General features: G+C 44.3%; 1 protein-coding gene and 1 long non-coding RNA gene across 2 annotated transcripts; one reads left to right on the forward strand and one right to left on the reverse strand.

The window, feature by feature from the left end:
* Positions 1-11,221: 11,221 nt before the first annotated feature.
* Positions 11,222-12,334, reverse strand: LOC143121362 (olfactory receptor 6N1-like). Its single transcript, XM_076281722.1, has 2 exons — positions 12,305-12,334; positions 11,222-12,118 (listed from the first exon to the last, which is right to left on the reverse strand). The coding sequence occupies exons 1-2, from the start codon at positions 12,332-12,334 to the stop codon at positions 11,222-11,224; spliced, it is 927 nt and encodes a 308-aa protein (XP_076137837.1).
* Positions 12,335-14,594: 2,260 nt separating this feature from the next.
* Positions 14,595-15,731, forward strand: LOC143121209 (uncharacterized). Its single transcript, XR_012986434.1, has 3 exons — positions 14,595-14,683; positions 15,331-15,475; positions 15,641-15,731. It is a non-coding gene; the product is annotated as an uncharacterized LOC143121209 (long non-coding RNA).
* The last annotated feature ends 1,910 nt before the right edge of the window (positions 15,732-17,641 follow it).

Below are 17,641 nucleotides of genomic sequence, written 5' to 3' on the forward strand. Positions count from 1 at the left end.
CTGTGCCTGTTTATTTTGGATTTTGATCAGTTTTTGTTTTCTTTTTTGAGTGTTATGACATGGTAATGATTTGCACATAATTTTAGAAAAGACAAAAAAAAAAGAAAGAGAAAAATAAAAAAATAACTTTTGGGAAATCACTTGGCCTTTTCTGTCTACTCCGCCGCCGTCCATCCTGCTACATTTGGTGTCAGAAGTTGGGAGACAGGAGTAAGGCGGAGAGGCAATAGACAAAGGATAATGGCGTCCAAAAAGAAGAAGCCTGGAGAAGAGAGTGGAACAGGAGGCCCCACAGAGCCATCAGAACCCGATCCACAACCTGCAACATCGGATATGGCCATCAATCGACTGGCTAAGATGTTCGAGTCCTTCATGGATGTGCAGCGTGCGAGGGATGAAAAACAGGAAAGAGAGTCTGCCAAGCAAGCCCAACAGTTTGCAGTCCTTAATCACCAAGTGACCCAACTTCAACTAGATGTGGAGGTGACACGGGATCGAGGGAACACACCCACTCCTCCTTCCCGGGGACCCACACCAGATCCACACCCAGTCCCCACCAGAGGAGTAAAGGGCTACAAAATCAAGATGGCAAAGCTTGAAGATGCAGACAATATTGAGCATTACCTCACGACCTTCGAACGACTAGCAACAGCCTGTGAGTGGCCGAGACAAGACTGGGCCATCCATCTTGTCCCATTGCTGTCCGGCAAGGCGCGGAGCGCATTCATTTCCATGGATCCAGAGCAAAATTTGGATTATGATCACCTGAAGAAAGCAATTCTCAAAAAGTATGAGATAAACGCTGAAACTTACCGCTTACAGTTCAGAACCCTGGAGACCAGCCCAGACGAGACGCCCCAAGAACTCTACATCCGATTAAAGGACTTGTTCTGCAAGTGGGTGAAGTACGATCAGAGCAACAAGCAGGCCCTCATGGAGACGATGGTACTGGAACAATATCTGCGAGTCCTGTATCCAGAGGTGAAGACCTGGGTCAAGGAGCGTAACCCATCAACGGCAGCAGAAGCCGCCACATTGGTGGAGAATTTCGTTGCCGCACACAAGGGCTCCAGACGCTATCGCTACGCTGGAGTGCTGGATCGTCAACCCTGGGGTAAGTCTGATGGTGCTGGTAAAGGAGCTGGTTCAGATATGCCCACCAACAATAGCAATACAGGGCCCATCCCCACAGACAGTACCAGGTTTAAAGGTATAACTTGTTATAACTGTGGTGAGGAAGGTCACAAGAGCCCTTTGTGCCCCATCAGGAAGCCTAGGAATAACCGCCTGTGCTATGTGCCCACCCCCACACCACCCTTTGATACCCTAGAAGACAGGGACCCTGTTATCACTGTTGAATTAAATGGTAAGCCTGTTACAGCACTAGTAGACACAGGATGCTCACAGACACTAGTACAAACTGATCTCATTCCCCTTGAGGGTAGGAACTGCAGTGATAAACTTACTATCTGTTGTGTTCATGGTGACCAGAGTGTACACAGCACAGCTGAAGTATATGTCAGGGTGTGTGGACAGACTTACTTACTCAAGGTAGGGCTAGTGCCAAAACTTCCTTATCCAGTGTTGCTTGGTCAGGATCTCCCTGTGCTGCCTGAGCTGGTGAACAAAACTGCTTGGTGTGGGGTTGTTACCAGAGCCGTAGCTAGAAAACAGCAGAGTGACATGTCAGAAATGCCTTATTATGATGAAGATGTCCCCACAGAGCCCACATGCACCAGAGAAGAGAGGTGCGATAAGCGTAGACAGACGGTTGGAGAGATTATAGAACATTCAGACATGCAGGCAGAGGCAGAAGGTGATCCCCCAAGTATGGCTAATACTGACATAAGGTTTAATGGTGATTTGGCTGAAATGCAGCGTGCGGATCCCACATTAGCTCAGCTGTTTAAGAAAGTCCAAGATGGGGCTTGCTTCATTCCTGTGCTTGGTAAAGAAGTCTTTGTCATGAAGAACAATCTCCTTTATAGACAGAGTGAAGAAGGTTTGCAGCTAGTTGTCCCTGCAAAGTACAGAGAAGAAGTGTTGACGCTAGGTCACTCAATACCATGGGCAGGTCACTTAGCCTATATGAAAACTCTTCAGAGAGTTAGCAAGCGTTTTTATTGGCCAGGGCTGTTTGCCGAAGTGAAGAGTTTTTGCAAATCCTGTCCCCAGTGTCAGTTGTCTGGAGGCAAAGGCCTTGCTCATGCCCCTTTGATTCCCTTACCTGTGGTTGACACCCCCTTTAAGAGGATTGGAGTAGATATAGTTGGTCCCCTGGAAAGGAGCAAATCAGGGAACAGGTTTATCTTGGTCATTTGTGATTATGCCACCAGATACCCCGAAGCCTTCCCCCTAAGAATAGTAACAGCAAAGCAGGTTGCCACAGCCATGTTACAGTTCTTCTCCAGGGTAGGGATCCCCCAGGAAGTATTAACAGATCAGGGCCCCAACTTTATGAGTAAAATTCTTAGGCAGGTCTATGATCTGTTGGGTATCAGGCGAATCAGAACCACTCCTTACCACCCTCAGACTGATGGACTTGTTGAGCGTTTCAATCAGACTTTGGTGAACATGCTCAGGAAGTTTGTTACAGACACCGGAAAAGACTGGGATCAGTGGCTACCCTACCTGCTGTTTGCGTACAGAGAGGTGCCCCAGTCGTCAACGGGTTTCTCACCTTTTGAGCTGCTGTACGCACATCAGGTCCGGGGCCCATTGGATGTTCTGAAGGAGACCTGGGAAGGAGAGATCTCAAGCAAGACGGATATCATCTCTTATGTCCTGAAGATGAGGGAGAAGTTGGCAGCTGCAAACACAATGGCTCAGGAGAACCTCCAGAAAGCCCAAGAAAAACAGAAGACATGGTATGACCGATCCGCCCGGACACGCTGTTTCCAACCCGGTGACAAGGTCCTATTGTTGTTACCCAGCTCGGACAACAAACTGCTGGCAAAATGGCAAGGGCCCTACACTGTAACCCGGAAGATGGGACAGGTGACGTATGAGGTGCACATGCCAGATCGCCGCAAGAAGCACCAGGTTTTCCATGTCAACATGCTGAAAAAGTGGAGTGAGAGGCCGGAACCAGAGCTACAACCGCAGCGGGATGTGTCTGCAATGCTGATCCGGGCGGTCGAGGAGGAAGAAGAGTACAGTGAGCAGTACCTACCTGGCCGTGAGGGGGATAGCAAGCTGGACCTGGGTCATCTGCCAGAGGATCGTCATCGTGAGCTCTGTAACATCCTGCCGGAGGGCCTCTTCACAGAACGACCGGGACGAACTGAGCTGGTGGAGCACCGTATTGTGCTGAAGGACGAGGGGCCGGTGAGACAGCCATCCTACAGAGTTCCAGAGCGCCTGCTGCCGGTCTTAAAGGAGGAGCTGGATATGATGTTGGAGCTGGGAGTCATCGAGCCATCCTTCAGTGAGTGGAACAGCCCCATCATCCTGGTTCCCAAGAAGGACGGTGGTCTGAGATTCTGCCTGGACTTCAGAAAGGTGAATACCCACGCAAAGTTCGACCCGTACCCTATGCCAAGGGTTGATGACCTGGTCGAGCGCTTGGGTAAGGCCAAGTACCTGAGCACCCTCGACCTTTGTAAAGGCTATTGGCAGGTGCCATTGGCTGAGGACAGTAAGGAACTTACTGCCTTCAGGACACCGTTTGGGCACTTCCAGTTCACCGTGCTCCCATTTGGCTTGCATGGAGCACCTGCAAGTTTCCAAAGGCTCATGGACAGAGTCCTCAGGGGGACGGAGGGCTTTGCGGCTGCTTACCTTGATGACATCATAATATACAGTTCCAGCTGGGGGGCACATCTCCAGCATCTCCAGAAGGTCCTCTCCTTGGTGAAGGAGGCAGGCCTCACCATCCACCCGGACAAGTGTGCCTTGGCCAAGGAAGAGACCTCATACCTTGGCTATGTGCTGGGCCGAGGGGTCATCCGCCCGCAAGTGGGGAAGGTGGAGGCCATCATGGCCGCCGAACGCCCTACCACCAAGAAGCAGGTGCGCTCGTTCTTGGGGCTGGTGGGGTGGTACAGACGCTTTATTCAGAACTTCTCTGAGAAGGCTGCTGTACTGACCGAGCTGACACGTAAATGTCAGCCAAACAAGGTTGAATGGACTGTGGAGTGTGAGATTGCTTTTAAAGACTTAAAGGACTCCTTATGCCAGGAGCCTGTACTCCTCAGTCCAGACTTTGAAAAGCCTTTTACGGTTCAAACGGATGCTTCTGAGCATGGCCTGGGCGCTGTCCTTTTGCAGGGGGACAATGGACAGCTCCAACCAGTGGCTTACATCAGCCGTAAGTTGCTGCCAAGGGAGCGCAACTATTCTACAGTGGAGAAGGAGTGCCTAGCCATCAAGTGGGCATTGGACTCTTTTAAATATTATTTGTTGGGACGCAGGTTTACCTTAGAGACTGACCACAGGGCTTTGTCCTGGCTGGGGCAGATGAGGGACTCTAACGCCAGAATAACAAGATGGTTCTTGGCAATTCAGCCATTTGATTTTGAAGTCTTGTATCGAGCAGGGAGAATTAATTGTACGGCTGATTTTTTGTCTAGGATGCCACAGGGGGCATCTCCAGAAGGGGGGGGAAGTGTCACAGATTGAGCCGTGACCCGTGCGCAGTGCATAGCGGACAGGTAGCCATCTACCGGCATATCGCGAGGGCAATTGTGGGTACGCGGTATTCGATTGAAAAGTTCGTTCACAACTCATTGTCATTTCCACATCTCATCTGTATTAACTCCATCTACATTTGACAAACGCAACTGTACACACTGGCCGTTAAAAACATTCTCATTTATTTGTTAAAACTAACTACATCACCGTATTCACTTTACTCACCACCATACCGCATCGTACATTACTTCCTGCTTGGAAACCCGAGGGACACTACCACTAGGGGTACAAGTAGAGGGGTTTCCCGGGTTGATGTTGGCCTGACCATTTTGACAGGGGTGTTTTGATGTTCTGTGGTTTAAGGTGAATTGTATTGGTTTATGAGTTATTTTGGGGAAAGGAAATTATTCAGTATTTTTGTTTATTTTGTATTTGTTTCTTTGAATTATTATTTTGTAGTGATAAAATGTTTGGGGGGATAATTGATTTATGTTAGACAGTGGATGTGTCCAGTAGGTGGGGCTACAGCTAGTTCTGGTCTGTATTAGGCCCCATGGGCTCAGTCTTAGGGAGAGAAGCGGGAGAGTAATATGTCTTTTTGAATTGCTCAGGGTCTAGTGAGATATAGCCTGGTGAATTTCTGTGCCTGTTTATTTTGGATTTTGATCAGTTTTTGTTTTCTTTTTTGAGTGTTATGACATGGTAATGATTTGCACATAATTTTAGAAAAGACAAAAAAAAAAGAAAGAGAAAAATAAAAAAATAACTTTTGGGAAATCACTTGGCCTTTTCTGTCTACTCCGCCGCCGTCCATCCTGCTACAACCACGGAATCAGTTCTGAAGTGATGCTTCTGAGTCGACTGCACAGACGAGAAGTGAAGTTAGGAGTCCAGAGCCCTCTCCAGCACCCAGCCTGTCAGGATCACCTACAGGGAAACTTTGCATAGACAAGAAGTGTTGTTTCAAATTTGTGTTTAACAAATAAACGGCATCAATAAGAGTTTCAGACGTCAGTTATAACTAACAACAGTTATGGTGACTAGCTAACGTTATCGCTCGTTATCAGCTCCATGTTCAACTTATAGTCAATGGTTCATAGTGGTTCACAATTTTACCTCCACTAGCTAGCTAGCTAATGCTTCGGCTGAAGTTATCATCTGAACGAACACTTTTCTATCTTAAATATGACAACCCAAAGACTATATAAATTGACAACGGACTAAGCATTCACACAGAGTATTTACAAAAGGTTTTTTGACGAGAACACATGCTTTGTTACCCCAGTATGTTTGTGAACTAACGTTAACGTGCTTAACGTTACAGCTGTCTGATTATTGACTAAACACCTGGCTAGTAGCAGCTATGGCAAACGTTAAGCTAACTCACAACGGGAGCACAATCGGTTTTCACTAACGTTAACGTTATTCAAGTTAACTAAATGTATGTGTGTGCTTCAGCCATTCGGTCATCATTTTCGACATAAACTTATTTGAAATGATTTGACGCTAACGTAGCCTATAGCTGCTACAGTGCCCACTAACATGGATGCTATAATGCTAACATCTACGTGAAATAGTAGTGGAATGTAACTTACCTCAAAAACTGGAGCGAAGTCTTCTTAAAGTGTCGGTTAGTAGGCTTCAGTTAATAGCAACCCATTTTATGTCAGATATTTGAATAAACATTTTCAGAAAGGATGTGGTGTGTAGGATCACAGCCAAGACATAATTTCGGAGTTTCCTTCACTCAGCTAGTGACATCGTCTGCTGCCTCGACACCAGCCGTCAATCAAGTTGACCACGCCCTTAATTATTCATACATTTAATATCTAAATGCGATCTAAACTAACGAGTTAGAAAAAAATTCACCCCCCTCACAGTTGGCAGGCATTCGGGAACTACCAACAAATACAATAAAAGTCCATGGGACCAACCTGTAAAAGCATGAATTTATGCTGTGAAAACGGACATTTTAACATGGGGGTCTATGGACATTTGCTCCCTTTTGGGACCTGCCCCTAGCGGATTTTCGATGTATTGCAATTTTTCGCATTTCCGGGTAGGCTTCATTGTTCAAATTAGAATGTTGCCGCTTGGTCGATGGCCGACGTTTCATGTAGCTCCTACGGGGTATAGCAACAAGCTAGTTCACTTGCAAATAAACTAAAGTCATATTTGGTTACAATGACTGGTTATTGTACCCCCACCCCCCTTGACAGCTTATTAAAATGTTTGCTGTTATTGCATCGCATACAATCGTTTATCGCATCGCAATGCATTATGCAACTATTTATGTCGTCTTCTTGTGTGACAGTTAGTGAAACATGACACTGCACTGAAGTGCTCATCAATCAGAAGTGGCACAACTTTGGATATTAGCTAAATCTTGACATCAACATTAAAAAAATGTTTTTTTAAAAAACTTATCGCTATTGCATTGCTCCAATCATTGGACAGCGGCACACATCCGCAGCACTCTCCATTTCCGCGGCATCTTGTTCCGTAGGTCGGATAGGAAATTCCTTCCTCCTCCGTCTTTTAACTCCTATTTAAGTCCTTTAAACCAATATTTTCTCCTTCCCGCTCCCTCTATTCATTCTCTTCTCCTGACCAGGAAGCAGGCTGCTCTTGACAGCGCTTTCCTGCACGACACGCTCCAGAGCGTATCACTCCGCTGCTTCAGCCACAGCCACGCCAGCGGCCCAGGTTCTTAACCACCGACTTCCTTCCCGCAGCATCTCTGCCGTACTTCCGGATCCGACTCCACTTCTTCAGACGGCCCCGGTAGCGACCGCGTCGCTACTCCCTCCGCCCCCTCTTCCCCTTCCCCACCCACTTCCCCCAGCCAGGACCCGGTCCAGGGCTGCCCCTCTTCCAGTCGTTCCGACGACTGCTCCCTCCCTTCCCCCCTTTTTCCCCCTCCCCATTCCATTCCCGGAGTCACGTCTGTACAGCACGCCACGACTCATGAAGAGGCGTCCGTTCAAACTCCCCTCGCTAGCTCCCTATTTTCTTTACGAGTTAGCAAGCACCTGGTCTCAACCGGCTCCGGTTAACCTAGACCAGCCCGCCGCAGCGGGTTATCAGCACTCCGCGAGTGCTTCGGATCACAACGTCCCATTCCGGCTCCCCAGCTATTCACTAGCCACAGCAAAGGCCCTTCGACCACCTCCTCACGCTGCACGTTCCAGCTTTAACATCCTGTCCGTCTAGCCAGCTATTCATTAGCCACAGCCATTTCATTCCATCTGGATACTCACCATTCATGCTATTCGTGCCTTATCATGCATTTTCTGCCTATCATGTATTATGTGTTGTATGTCGTATCATGCTGAATATGTCATGTTTTATCAGGTAATGGTATTCTAAAAGTATTCTTTCAGCCCAGGTTTTTTATTTAAGGCTGCCACAGATAGTACGGAATGAGCTTGGACCCAATGCAATAACAGCTTCAAGGAGGCCCATGCAGCAACTGCTCCGCTGAGCTCCTGCAACCCTGCTACAACGGCTTCGCTGAGCCCCAAGACCCATGCAGCAAAGCTACACAGAGCTACAGGACCCATGCAACGACAGCTTCGCTGAGCCTCAAGAACCATGCAGCAACAACTACTCTGAGCCCCAAGACCCATGCAACGACTGCTTCGCTGAGCTCCAAGAACCACGCAGCAACTGCTCCGCTGAGCTCCTGCAACCCTGCTACAACGGCTTCGCTGAGCCCCATGACCTATGCAGCAAAAGCTACACCGAGCTCCAGGACCCACGCAACGACGGCTTCGCTGAAGCCACAAGAACCACGCAGCAACAACTACGTCGAGCTCCAGGACCCATGCAACGATGGCTTCACTGAGCCCCAAGACTCATGCAACGACGGCTTCGCTCAGTCCCAAGAACCATGCAGCAACAACTACGCCGAGCCCCAAGACCATGCAACGACTGCTTCGCTGAAGCCCCAAGAACCACGCAGCAACAACTACCATGAGCTCCAGGACCCATGCAACAGCAGCTACGCTGAGCCCCAAGACCCATGCAACGACTGCTTTGCTCAGCCCCAAGAGCCATGCAGCAACAACTAAGCCGAGATCCAGGACCCATGCAACGTCGGCTCCACCAAGCCCGAGAACCATGCAGCAACAACTACGCCGAGCTCCTGGACCCATGCAACGTCGGCTCCACCAAGCCCCGAGAACCATGCAGCAACAGCTATGCTGAGCTCCAGGACCCATGCAACGTCGGCTCCACCAAGCCCCGAGAACCATGCAACAGCAGCTACGCCAAGCCCCAAGACCCATACAGCAGCAGCTACACCGAGGCCCAAGATCTGTGCAATGACTGCTCTGCCGAGCCCAAAGCCCCATGCAGCAACTGCTCCACCGAGCCCCAGGAACCAGGCAACGACGGCTCCACCGAGCTACAGGACCCAGGCAACGACGGCTCCAAACGAGCCCCAGGACCCATGCAGAAGCAGCTCCGCTGAGCCCATAGGACCTTTAGGAACAGCTCCGCCAAGGTTCAGGACCCATCTAATGACTGCTCCGCTGAGCCCCAAGACCATGCAGCAACGTCTCGGCTGAACCCCGAGACCCTCGCGGCAGCAGCTCTGCTGAACCCTGACACCCATCGTTCCCACGGTTACACGGTACTACAGCTGCATGCATTGGCCTATCAGAGCATCAATCAAATACTGAGCCGTTGGTCCACAGTTGCTATCCATCAGTCCTACTGTACATCCACTCCATCTAGTGGATCTATGACTTGCTAAGCAAGCGCAAATGTAATTTTGGTAGTGGCCTTCCTTTCTGCTCTTTTGGGGTGCAAACGGCCATCGCTCTATCGCGATCTCCGCTTCAGGCATTCCATGACCACGGCCAGCTACCATGCCAAACACGCGCTTAGCTTATACACTCAGTATAGCAATCATGCCGACGGGCGAACTAGTGAAATTCTGTTAATGGATTGCACAGATTAATAAGAACAGAGTTGATGATGACAAACAGAGTCATACTGTATGTGTTCAGCACATTGAATTAAGTGTCAACTCTGTTTAAGATTTTGCTCTTAAAATGCTGATTACATATGTATTCTTGTTTTAAATGTATATCAGAAGATGTATTCTTATCACAGGATTTTTAAAAATATATACAGTGGAGGAAATAATTATTTGATCCCTCACTGATTTTGATAGTTTGCCCACTGACAAGGAAATGAATGGTCTATAATTTTATTGGTAGGTTTATTTTAACAGTGAGAGACAGAATATCAAAAAGAAAATCCAGAAAATCCCATTTAAAATATATAAATTATTTTGCAAGTAGTTGATTCCCTATCAAAACATTACTTAGTACTTGGTGGAGAAACCCTTGTTGGCAAGTACAGGTCAGACGTTTCTTGTAGTTGATTACCAGGTTCGCACACATCTCAGGAGGAATTTTGGACCACTCCTCTGCAGATCATCTCCAAATCTTTAAGGTTTTGAGGCTTCAGTTGCCTCCACAGCTTTTCTATAGGATTAAGGTCCGGAGACTGGCTAGGCCACTACATGACCTTAATCAAAGTCCTTTTAGGCAAGTCCCTTTACTCGGCGGCCATATTGCAACGCTTTTTGGGCACTTATTGGGCATCTATTTCCGCAGAAATGTGCGTGCGCAAGGCTTCACGACACCAATCTTGCTCCAGCGGCGAGATCACAACACATGATTGGCACGATGTCTTCACAACACACCACGTTATTGGCTCAATGTATTCACAACACAGCATATGATTGACTCAATGTATTCACCTGTCGACGTTTTGCCGCAAAAGGCCTGGGATATGTGAAGACAACTGCCATATTGGCATTACAAATTAACCTCATGCATTTCTATGGAGGATTTTTTGAGTCTCCTCATTAGAAAGTCTCTGCCTTAATGTGCTTCTTCTTGAGACACTCTTTTGTTGTCTTGGCTGTATGTATTGGGTCATTGTGGTGCTGGAAGACCCATCCACGACCCATTTTTAGTGACCTGGCTGAGAGTAGTAATGCCACGATTAGTCGACGTAATCGACCATGAACTGAATTTGTCTTGTTAATAGTAGTTAATAATTGTTAATTATTAATAGTAATAATAATTCATATAATTATTTTGCCTAGTACCATTTATTCACAAAATTCAGATGATATGGACAAATAATATTATGTATTCAATATATGGACAAAGTTCATAATTGAAGACAATTTTATGTCTTGTTATTGGAAGGTAAATATAGGACAATACAACATAAATTTGTTGACAATATATTATGTAAGCTCTTATATAAATGTGGCCAACTTCACTTTGTCCCTGCTTTAATACATTTCATAACCTCTGTTGTCCAAAGTAGGCCTATGCTATATTAATTTCACATTGTGAGTATGAACTGATATCAAATCATGGTAAATATAGTAACTAATAGTGATAGATAAATAGAAGAAAATTAAAAGCAATTGCAAAAACATTATAGTGAAAAAATATGTATTTAAAGTCACAGTGTGTCCACACAACTAATAAAGGCTTTATTATATTTAATTTAAGAACAGGATATTCAAACCAGGACATGGTTCATCAAACAACAATCATGTATTATTTCTAAGATAACATGCTTTGTGTTTACAACTTTGTCCACATAGTACTTTTCGAATCCTTGGAAGTTGAAGGCCATAAATTAATGGGTTTAATAGTGGGGGAAGAATCAGAAATTGTATAGCCAATGCATTACGCACACCAATTGGAAGATCTACTGAACCACCCCAGCTGTAAAATACATCAAACAATACAGTCATGATATATGTGACCATAACTACAATATGAGGCACACAAGTTTTACTGAACTTTGTTCTAGCTTCACTGGATGACATACAAACCTGGACAATATAAGCATAAGAAATCAAAGTTAAAACAAACTGTATAAGATATACTGAAATAATCACCATACTCCATACCTGGTTGGCTATTGCTCGATAACACCCCAACATTACCATTGAAGCATTGTCACAGAATAGTTTATAGATGTGTGATCCACAAAAGGGTATTCTAGAAGTAAGGATAATAGCTATTGCTGCTGACAAGAGAGGATAAGACCAGGCTAATATAAGCAACTTCAACACAGCACGTGGAGTCACAATGTTGTGGTATTGCAGTGGTCTGCAAATTGCCACATAGCGGTCATAACACATCACTGTTAAAACTGATGTTTCACACATAACAGAGCTGTAAATCACATACGTTTGAATCATGCACCAACTGTAGCTTATCATGTGAATATCAGATTTCAAGTCCAGCAAAAATTTAGGGTAAAAACCAACAGTCCCATAGAGACCATTTGCACACAGATTACAGATGAAAATGTACATGGGCTCATGGAGGCTTCTATGCACTGTCACAATAAAGATCAAAGTTAAGTTGCCTATAATAATGAGGATGTAAAGGACAAACACCAACAAGAAGTACAGAGGCTTGTAAACTCCTGAGTCCTGCAGCACAGAAAGATGAAATAATTTAAAAGTAGATAAGTTCCCCATTACTTCAGGCTTGTTTCACATGTAGCATCCACATACAATAAGTAGCATTTTATATTGTAAGACATGGAAAAGTGTTTTTGATCAGTTATATTCACATGTGTTTGAAGCTGTATCTGAGAGTTGCAGTTCAGTGCCTACCTTTTGTTTGACGGTGAACACATAGACCATAGTTCATTTATACCTTAACCGCTACCTTAGGGACCTACCATATTTGGGTTTCCCCTGATGAACACAGTGAAACACCACTGAAAGTACATATCATGATTATAGTAACCTAAATGATCCCGGTTATCGGCATTATTGCAATACGATTAAAATGTGCTGGATTTTTCTCTAAACCTTCCACCAATGTTGGACAGAACTCAAAAATCCCCTGTCCTCCATGCACAGTAACAAAACTAAAGGTCAACAGAACAGCATCCATATGCCATAGTGCCATAAAAGAGGTGTTGCTCCTTTAAGACAATCATTTGGTGTGAGTTATGGAGCTATCCAACTTGATCTTACTATTGCCTACATCATCTGATTTGAATATTTATAGATATTTAGGCTATATTTAACATTTATTTTTTATTTGGCCTGTTATGAAATCATGCATTGACCAATTTAAACACAGCTTAGTTTTAAGAAACTTAAATGCATAGCATTTTGTGAAAATAAATCATTACGGCTACATTGACAAACTCTTAACCATGAGCTATATGTTCTCTGATTCTAATATTTATAGATATCTAGGTGATGTACTGTAAGCACAGCTCAGTTTTAAGAAATATGTAAAGCCCAAAGTTGGAGACCCTAGAAGGGGCCCATTTGTCATCCATAACCAACCCACATGGGTGTGTTACCTGGGCCTCCCACCACCCCAATACAAATACACAATTATAACCTCCACCCCCAAAAAAGCCCACACACAACCCCCCCCCCCCCCCCCACACACACACACACACACACACACACACACACACACACTATTACCCCTCTCCCAACCCCCCCCCCCCCCCCCCCACAGATATTCATAAACTGCACACAAACACACGCATGAACACGCACACACACTCATGAGCGAGCACACATGCACACAGAAGCAAACACACATACAAATCTGTTATTGCGATATTGGAGTGAAACTCATTTTTTTTCAAACAATAATATCATTAAAATCCATGAAATTCTTGTTTTATACATGCCATGCGGTGGCTAGTTTGAAGTTGGGATGTGGAGCTAAGACACAAAATTATGGGAAATGTCAACTCTGTTATCATAAATTCTGTTAATGGATTGCACAGATTAATAAGAACAGAGTTGATGATGACCAACAGAGTCATACTGTATGTGTTCAATAGCATTTAAGCACATTGAATTAAGTGTCAACTCTGTTTAAGATTTTGCTCTTAAAATGCTGATTACATATGTATTCTTGCTTTAAATGTATATCAGAAGATGTATTTTTATCACAGGATTTTTAAAAATATATACAGTGGAGGAAATAATTATTTGATCCCTCACTGATTTTGATAGTTTGCCCACTGACAAGGAAATGAATAGTCTATAATTTTATTGGTAGGTTTATTTTAACAGTGAGAGACAGAATATCAAAAAGAAAATCCAGAAAATCACATTTAAAAATATATAAATTATTTTGCATTTCATTAAATATAATGAAATAAGTAGTTGATTCCCTATCAAAACATTACTTGGTGGAGAAACCCTTGTTGGTAAGTTAGGTCAGACGTTTCTTGTAGTTGATTAACAGGTTTGCACACATCTCAGGAGGAATTTTGAACCACTCCTCTGCAGATCCTCTCCAAATCTTTAAGGTTTTAAGGCTTCAGTTCCCTCCACAGCTTTTCTATAGGATTAAGGTCCGGAGACTGGCTAGGCCACTTCATGACCTTAAAGGGGACATATTATGCAAATTTCACTTTTTGCATCCTTTTGTACCTCCATTTGGGTCTCTACTGCTCCTAACAACACTCCACGCGTGCAAAAAAGCCATCCATGCGTTTTCTGTGAGTCAGTTGAACGATTTTGGTGTCAGGAATCATAGGCTTCTATGAGCCATTTTCTGGCTCCCTTAACCTGACGTCAAAATAAGGGAATTTGCATAGAACCACCCTGGCGCCACCCCTCACCTCTCAACCCCCATATAGCCCCACCCACCCAATTAGTTGAAGATCCGCCATTAGTTTGCTGGTTTAACGAGCACGGACACCAAGCTCAATGACTACAAGCAAGAGCAAGTCACACATGAAGTGTTGTGTTGTTGGCTGCACAGAACAACACAAATCCTTGCACTTTCTCCCAGCCAAAGACGACAGAAGAACCGAGTGGCTCCACTTCATTGTCGATGGCCATGTTCCAGCAACAGTCGGCAAAAATGTTGTGGTGTGTGCGAACCACTTCAAGACAGACTGCTTTGAAAACTTAAGACAGTACACTGCAGGATTAGCCATCAAACTTCGTTTGACAGAGGGATCTGTACCTACTGTTCGTGGCAAGTCACAAGATGAGAGACATGTAAGTACTTTCAAATAATGAATTTTGTGTTTCTATCGCAGTTAAGCACGAACTAACGTTAGGCTGTTCGTGTTTTGCCATTTAGCACAAGCTAACGCAAACATTACAGCTAACTTTAGCCCTGCATCTGCTTGGAGTGAGCATTTCCTCCATTCCAAATTGCAAATGCAGCACACAGCCGATCGAGTCATATTTGACAATCCCAGTCAATAATATCTGAAAGTAATGATTTGAAAATGTTGTCTAGACGATAGACCTCCATTAAATATTGTCATGTTATCCACAATTGAGGCGACCAACAGCTAAAAGCCCTTAGTATAAGCTAATGTTAGCTTGTAGCCTCACTTTATAACGTTATCCAGTGTTTGCACATTTCCCCTATAGCTCTATTTCATTTAAGCTGCAAGGGTTTGTCACAATTTGTAGTCGTTTTGTCCTTACTGATAAGGAGTTAGATACGGTCATGTTATCTACAATGAAGGTGGCCAGTAAGCTCTTGGTCTAGGCTAATGTTTGCTGTTGTAAATAAAGCGAGATATAGTACTGACAGTGCAAGAAGTTGTAGCCTCAGTTTTTAGCTCAAAGTAAACGTGCATATTATGTGCATGCCATTATTTTCATATTTGGTTTTCTCTTTACTGCGCAAGACTCTACCTGGCTGCTCTGCATTACAATGAGGATGCTGCACGAGACCAGGCCACCTTATCCTCTGGGGACCCTCTCTACAGGATGCATTTCCCAAAGTACAGGGAGAGTGCAGGGTGAAACCCATCAAAACCGAGACAACATTCCGTAAGTTACATAATTTTTTATTTATCAACAATAAAAGATCTGTTCATTTTGCATGCTATTGCACTATGGTGTCTTTACAATGAACAAAACAATAAATAAATGTACAATGAAATACTTTACAAACTATATACATAGTTACAGAAGTGTTTGTGAAATATTGCACAGGGTATGTGGAACACTTGATGGGCTTCATCATGGGCGAGGTCTTTGTGGACCAAGAAGCATACAGGGAGGAACTCCTGAAAATAAGCATTCCTCCGGACCTGTCCTCAGAGTTTGAGCACCCAGAGAAGGAGGAGGAGGTGATCGCCAACTATGTGTCTCGCTTCAATCCAGGGGAGGCAGTTTGAAGCCCACGTATTGTCCTTGGCTGTCAGGAAACTCCCGACGAACACGCAGGACCACACATGACGGGATGACGACCCTTATTCTGCATCCAAGGAATCCCCAACACCAACTGACAAAGCTCCTGTAGGCAAGCTATCTGTAACGACTAAAAAAAAAAAAAAACATTGCAGTAGTTAGCAGGTTACATAATCTGTCAGTTCTGTCAAAAGTGCACAAAGTGCAATTGTCATATGTCATGTTTTATTTCTGTTTTGTGTAATAAATATATTGTAATTTTATTTATATTTAAATGTGTCACGAGTGTATGTTTGATACCTGCTGAATTTGCAGACAATAGCCATACATAAAAAGAAAGAAAACAACAATTGGGGCATGTGTTGGTGTGTAAGGCCATTAGTGACCTATGAACATTAGTAAGACTAACATCTGCTTTTGCTGATAAAAACGGTAGCCTGTCACTTCTTATACACACTGGGAAAAACTAATAAGTAGCTTCATAAATAACACATACTGCTCTATTCCCCGTAGCCGTAAGGCCCCATGGTCGGCTCCAGAGCTGTATATGATCAGTGCGTTCTGAAGAGAATAAACATTCAGGCACACCGGGTATAAACCCGTCTGCTGCAGACGTGTGATCTATAATGGTATGGTAAGGTGAGTGCTATGCTAGCACAGTCCCTAGCATTATTCGTAAATGAGTGAGTAATATGGCAGCATACTCGCTAGCTCATTTATAAATAAGTTAGTAACACGGTAAGATATTTGCAGGCCTTTCTGTATCTTAAAGTTACCTGTGTAATCTCCTGGCAGCATATACTCTGCCTCAGTTGGGACTGCCCAACAATTTCCACAAGCACACCTATATAATAATTAAAATAATAATAATAATAAAAGCTAATCAAGTGCTGTGAATCTAGTGAAGTTTCAAATACAAGCAAATGTTAAATATTGTAAAAAGACTGGCTTTGTCACGAAAAATTACATTAAGTTTACTTCGTAACAGGCTGAACAGGGTGAAGGCTAATAGCCAAGACTAATTTGGCACGTAGGAGAGATAGCAAATACATTGATTTAAAAAGTTAACAAACCATTTAGAAACTGCTTGCAGCATTCGTGAAGGTGTTTCTGCAGGTGGCTCCTCTTCATCTTGATCTGGGTCCGACTCTGGGTCGAAAATGTTGGGCTGGAGTGCGCCTCTGTATTCTGTCATTTTCACCCAAGCAGTGGAGGTTTTCACGTGAAGAAAACAAACAGCGTAAACATCTGACAGTAGGGGCGTGGTCAGAAGTAGCTTATTTGCATAAAAGTGATAGAGTCCTTAAACGGCTCATTCTGAAAGGGACTGAAGCTGGCAAGAATTAGGCTGCAGAGATCTCTTTATGTGAGATTGATTTTGTGCAAAAAACTTTATGAACATGTTTTGTATAGCCCATAGACCTATTCTAACTTGTTTAAAAAGAGGTATAATATGTTTCCTTTAATCAAAGTCCTTTTAGGCAAGTCCCTCCACTCAGCGGCCATATTGCAACGCTTTTTGGGCACTTATTGGGCATCTATTTCCGCAGAAATGTGCGTGCGCAAGGCTTCACGACACCAATCTTGCTCCAGCGGCGAGATCACAATACATGTTTGGCACAATGTCTTCACAACACACCACATTATTGGCTCAATGTATTCACAACACAGCACATGATTGGCTCAATGTATTCACCTGTCGACGTTTTGCCGCAAAAGGGCTGGGATATGTGAAGACAACTGCGTTACAAATTAACCTCATGCATTTCTATGGAGGATTTTTTGAGTCTCCTCATTAGAAAG

The sequence above is a fragment of the Alosa pseudoharengus genome, unplaced genomic scaffold (assembly GCF_046254945.1).
Source record: "Alosa pseudoharengus isolate Yale_2024_CS ecotype anadromous, Long Island Sound unplaced genomic scaffold, YU_APseudo_1.1 YU_APseudo_1.1_scf_13, whole genome shotgun sequence".
NCBI classification, from domain to species: domain Eukaryota; kingdom Metazoa; phylum Chordata; class Actinopteri; order Clupeiformes; family Clupeidae; genus Alosa; species Alosa pseudoharengus.

What these genes read in the sequence shown, in the direction of transcription:
- LOC143121362 (XM_076281722.1), bottom strand. Translation starts at nt 12,334, where the DNA reads ATGGTCTATGTGTTCACCGTCAAACAAAAG. An exon ending in TGTTCACCGTCAAACAAAAG is followed by an intron (nt 12,119 to 12,304) that starts GTAGGCACTGAA and finishes TCTGTGCTGCAG; the next exon opens with GACTCAGGAGTTTACAAGCC.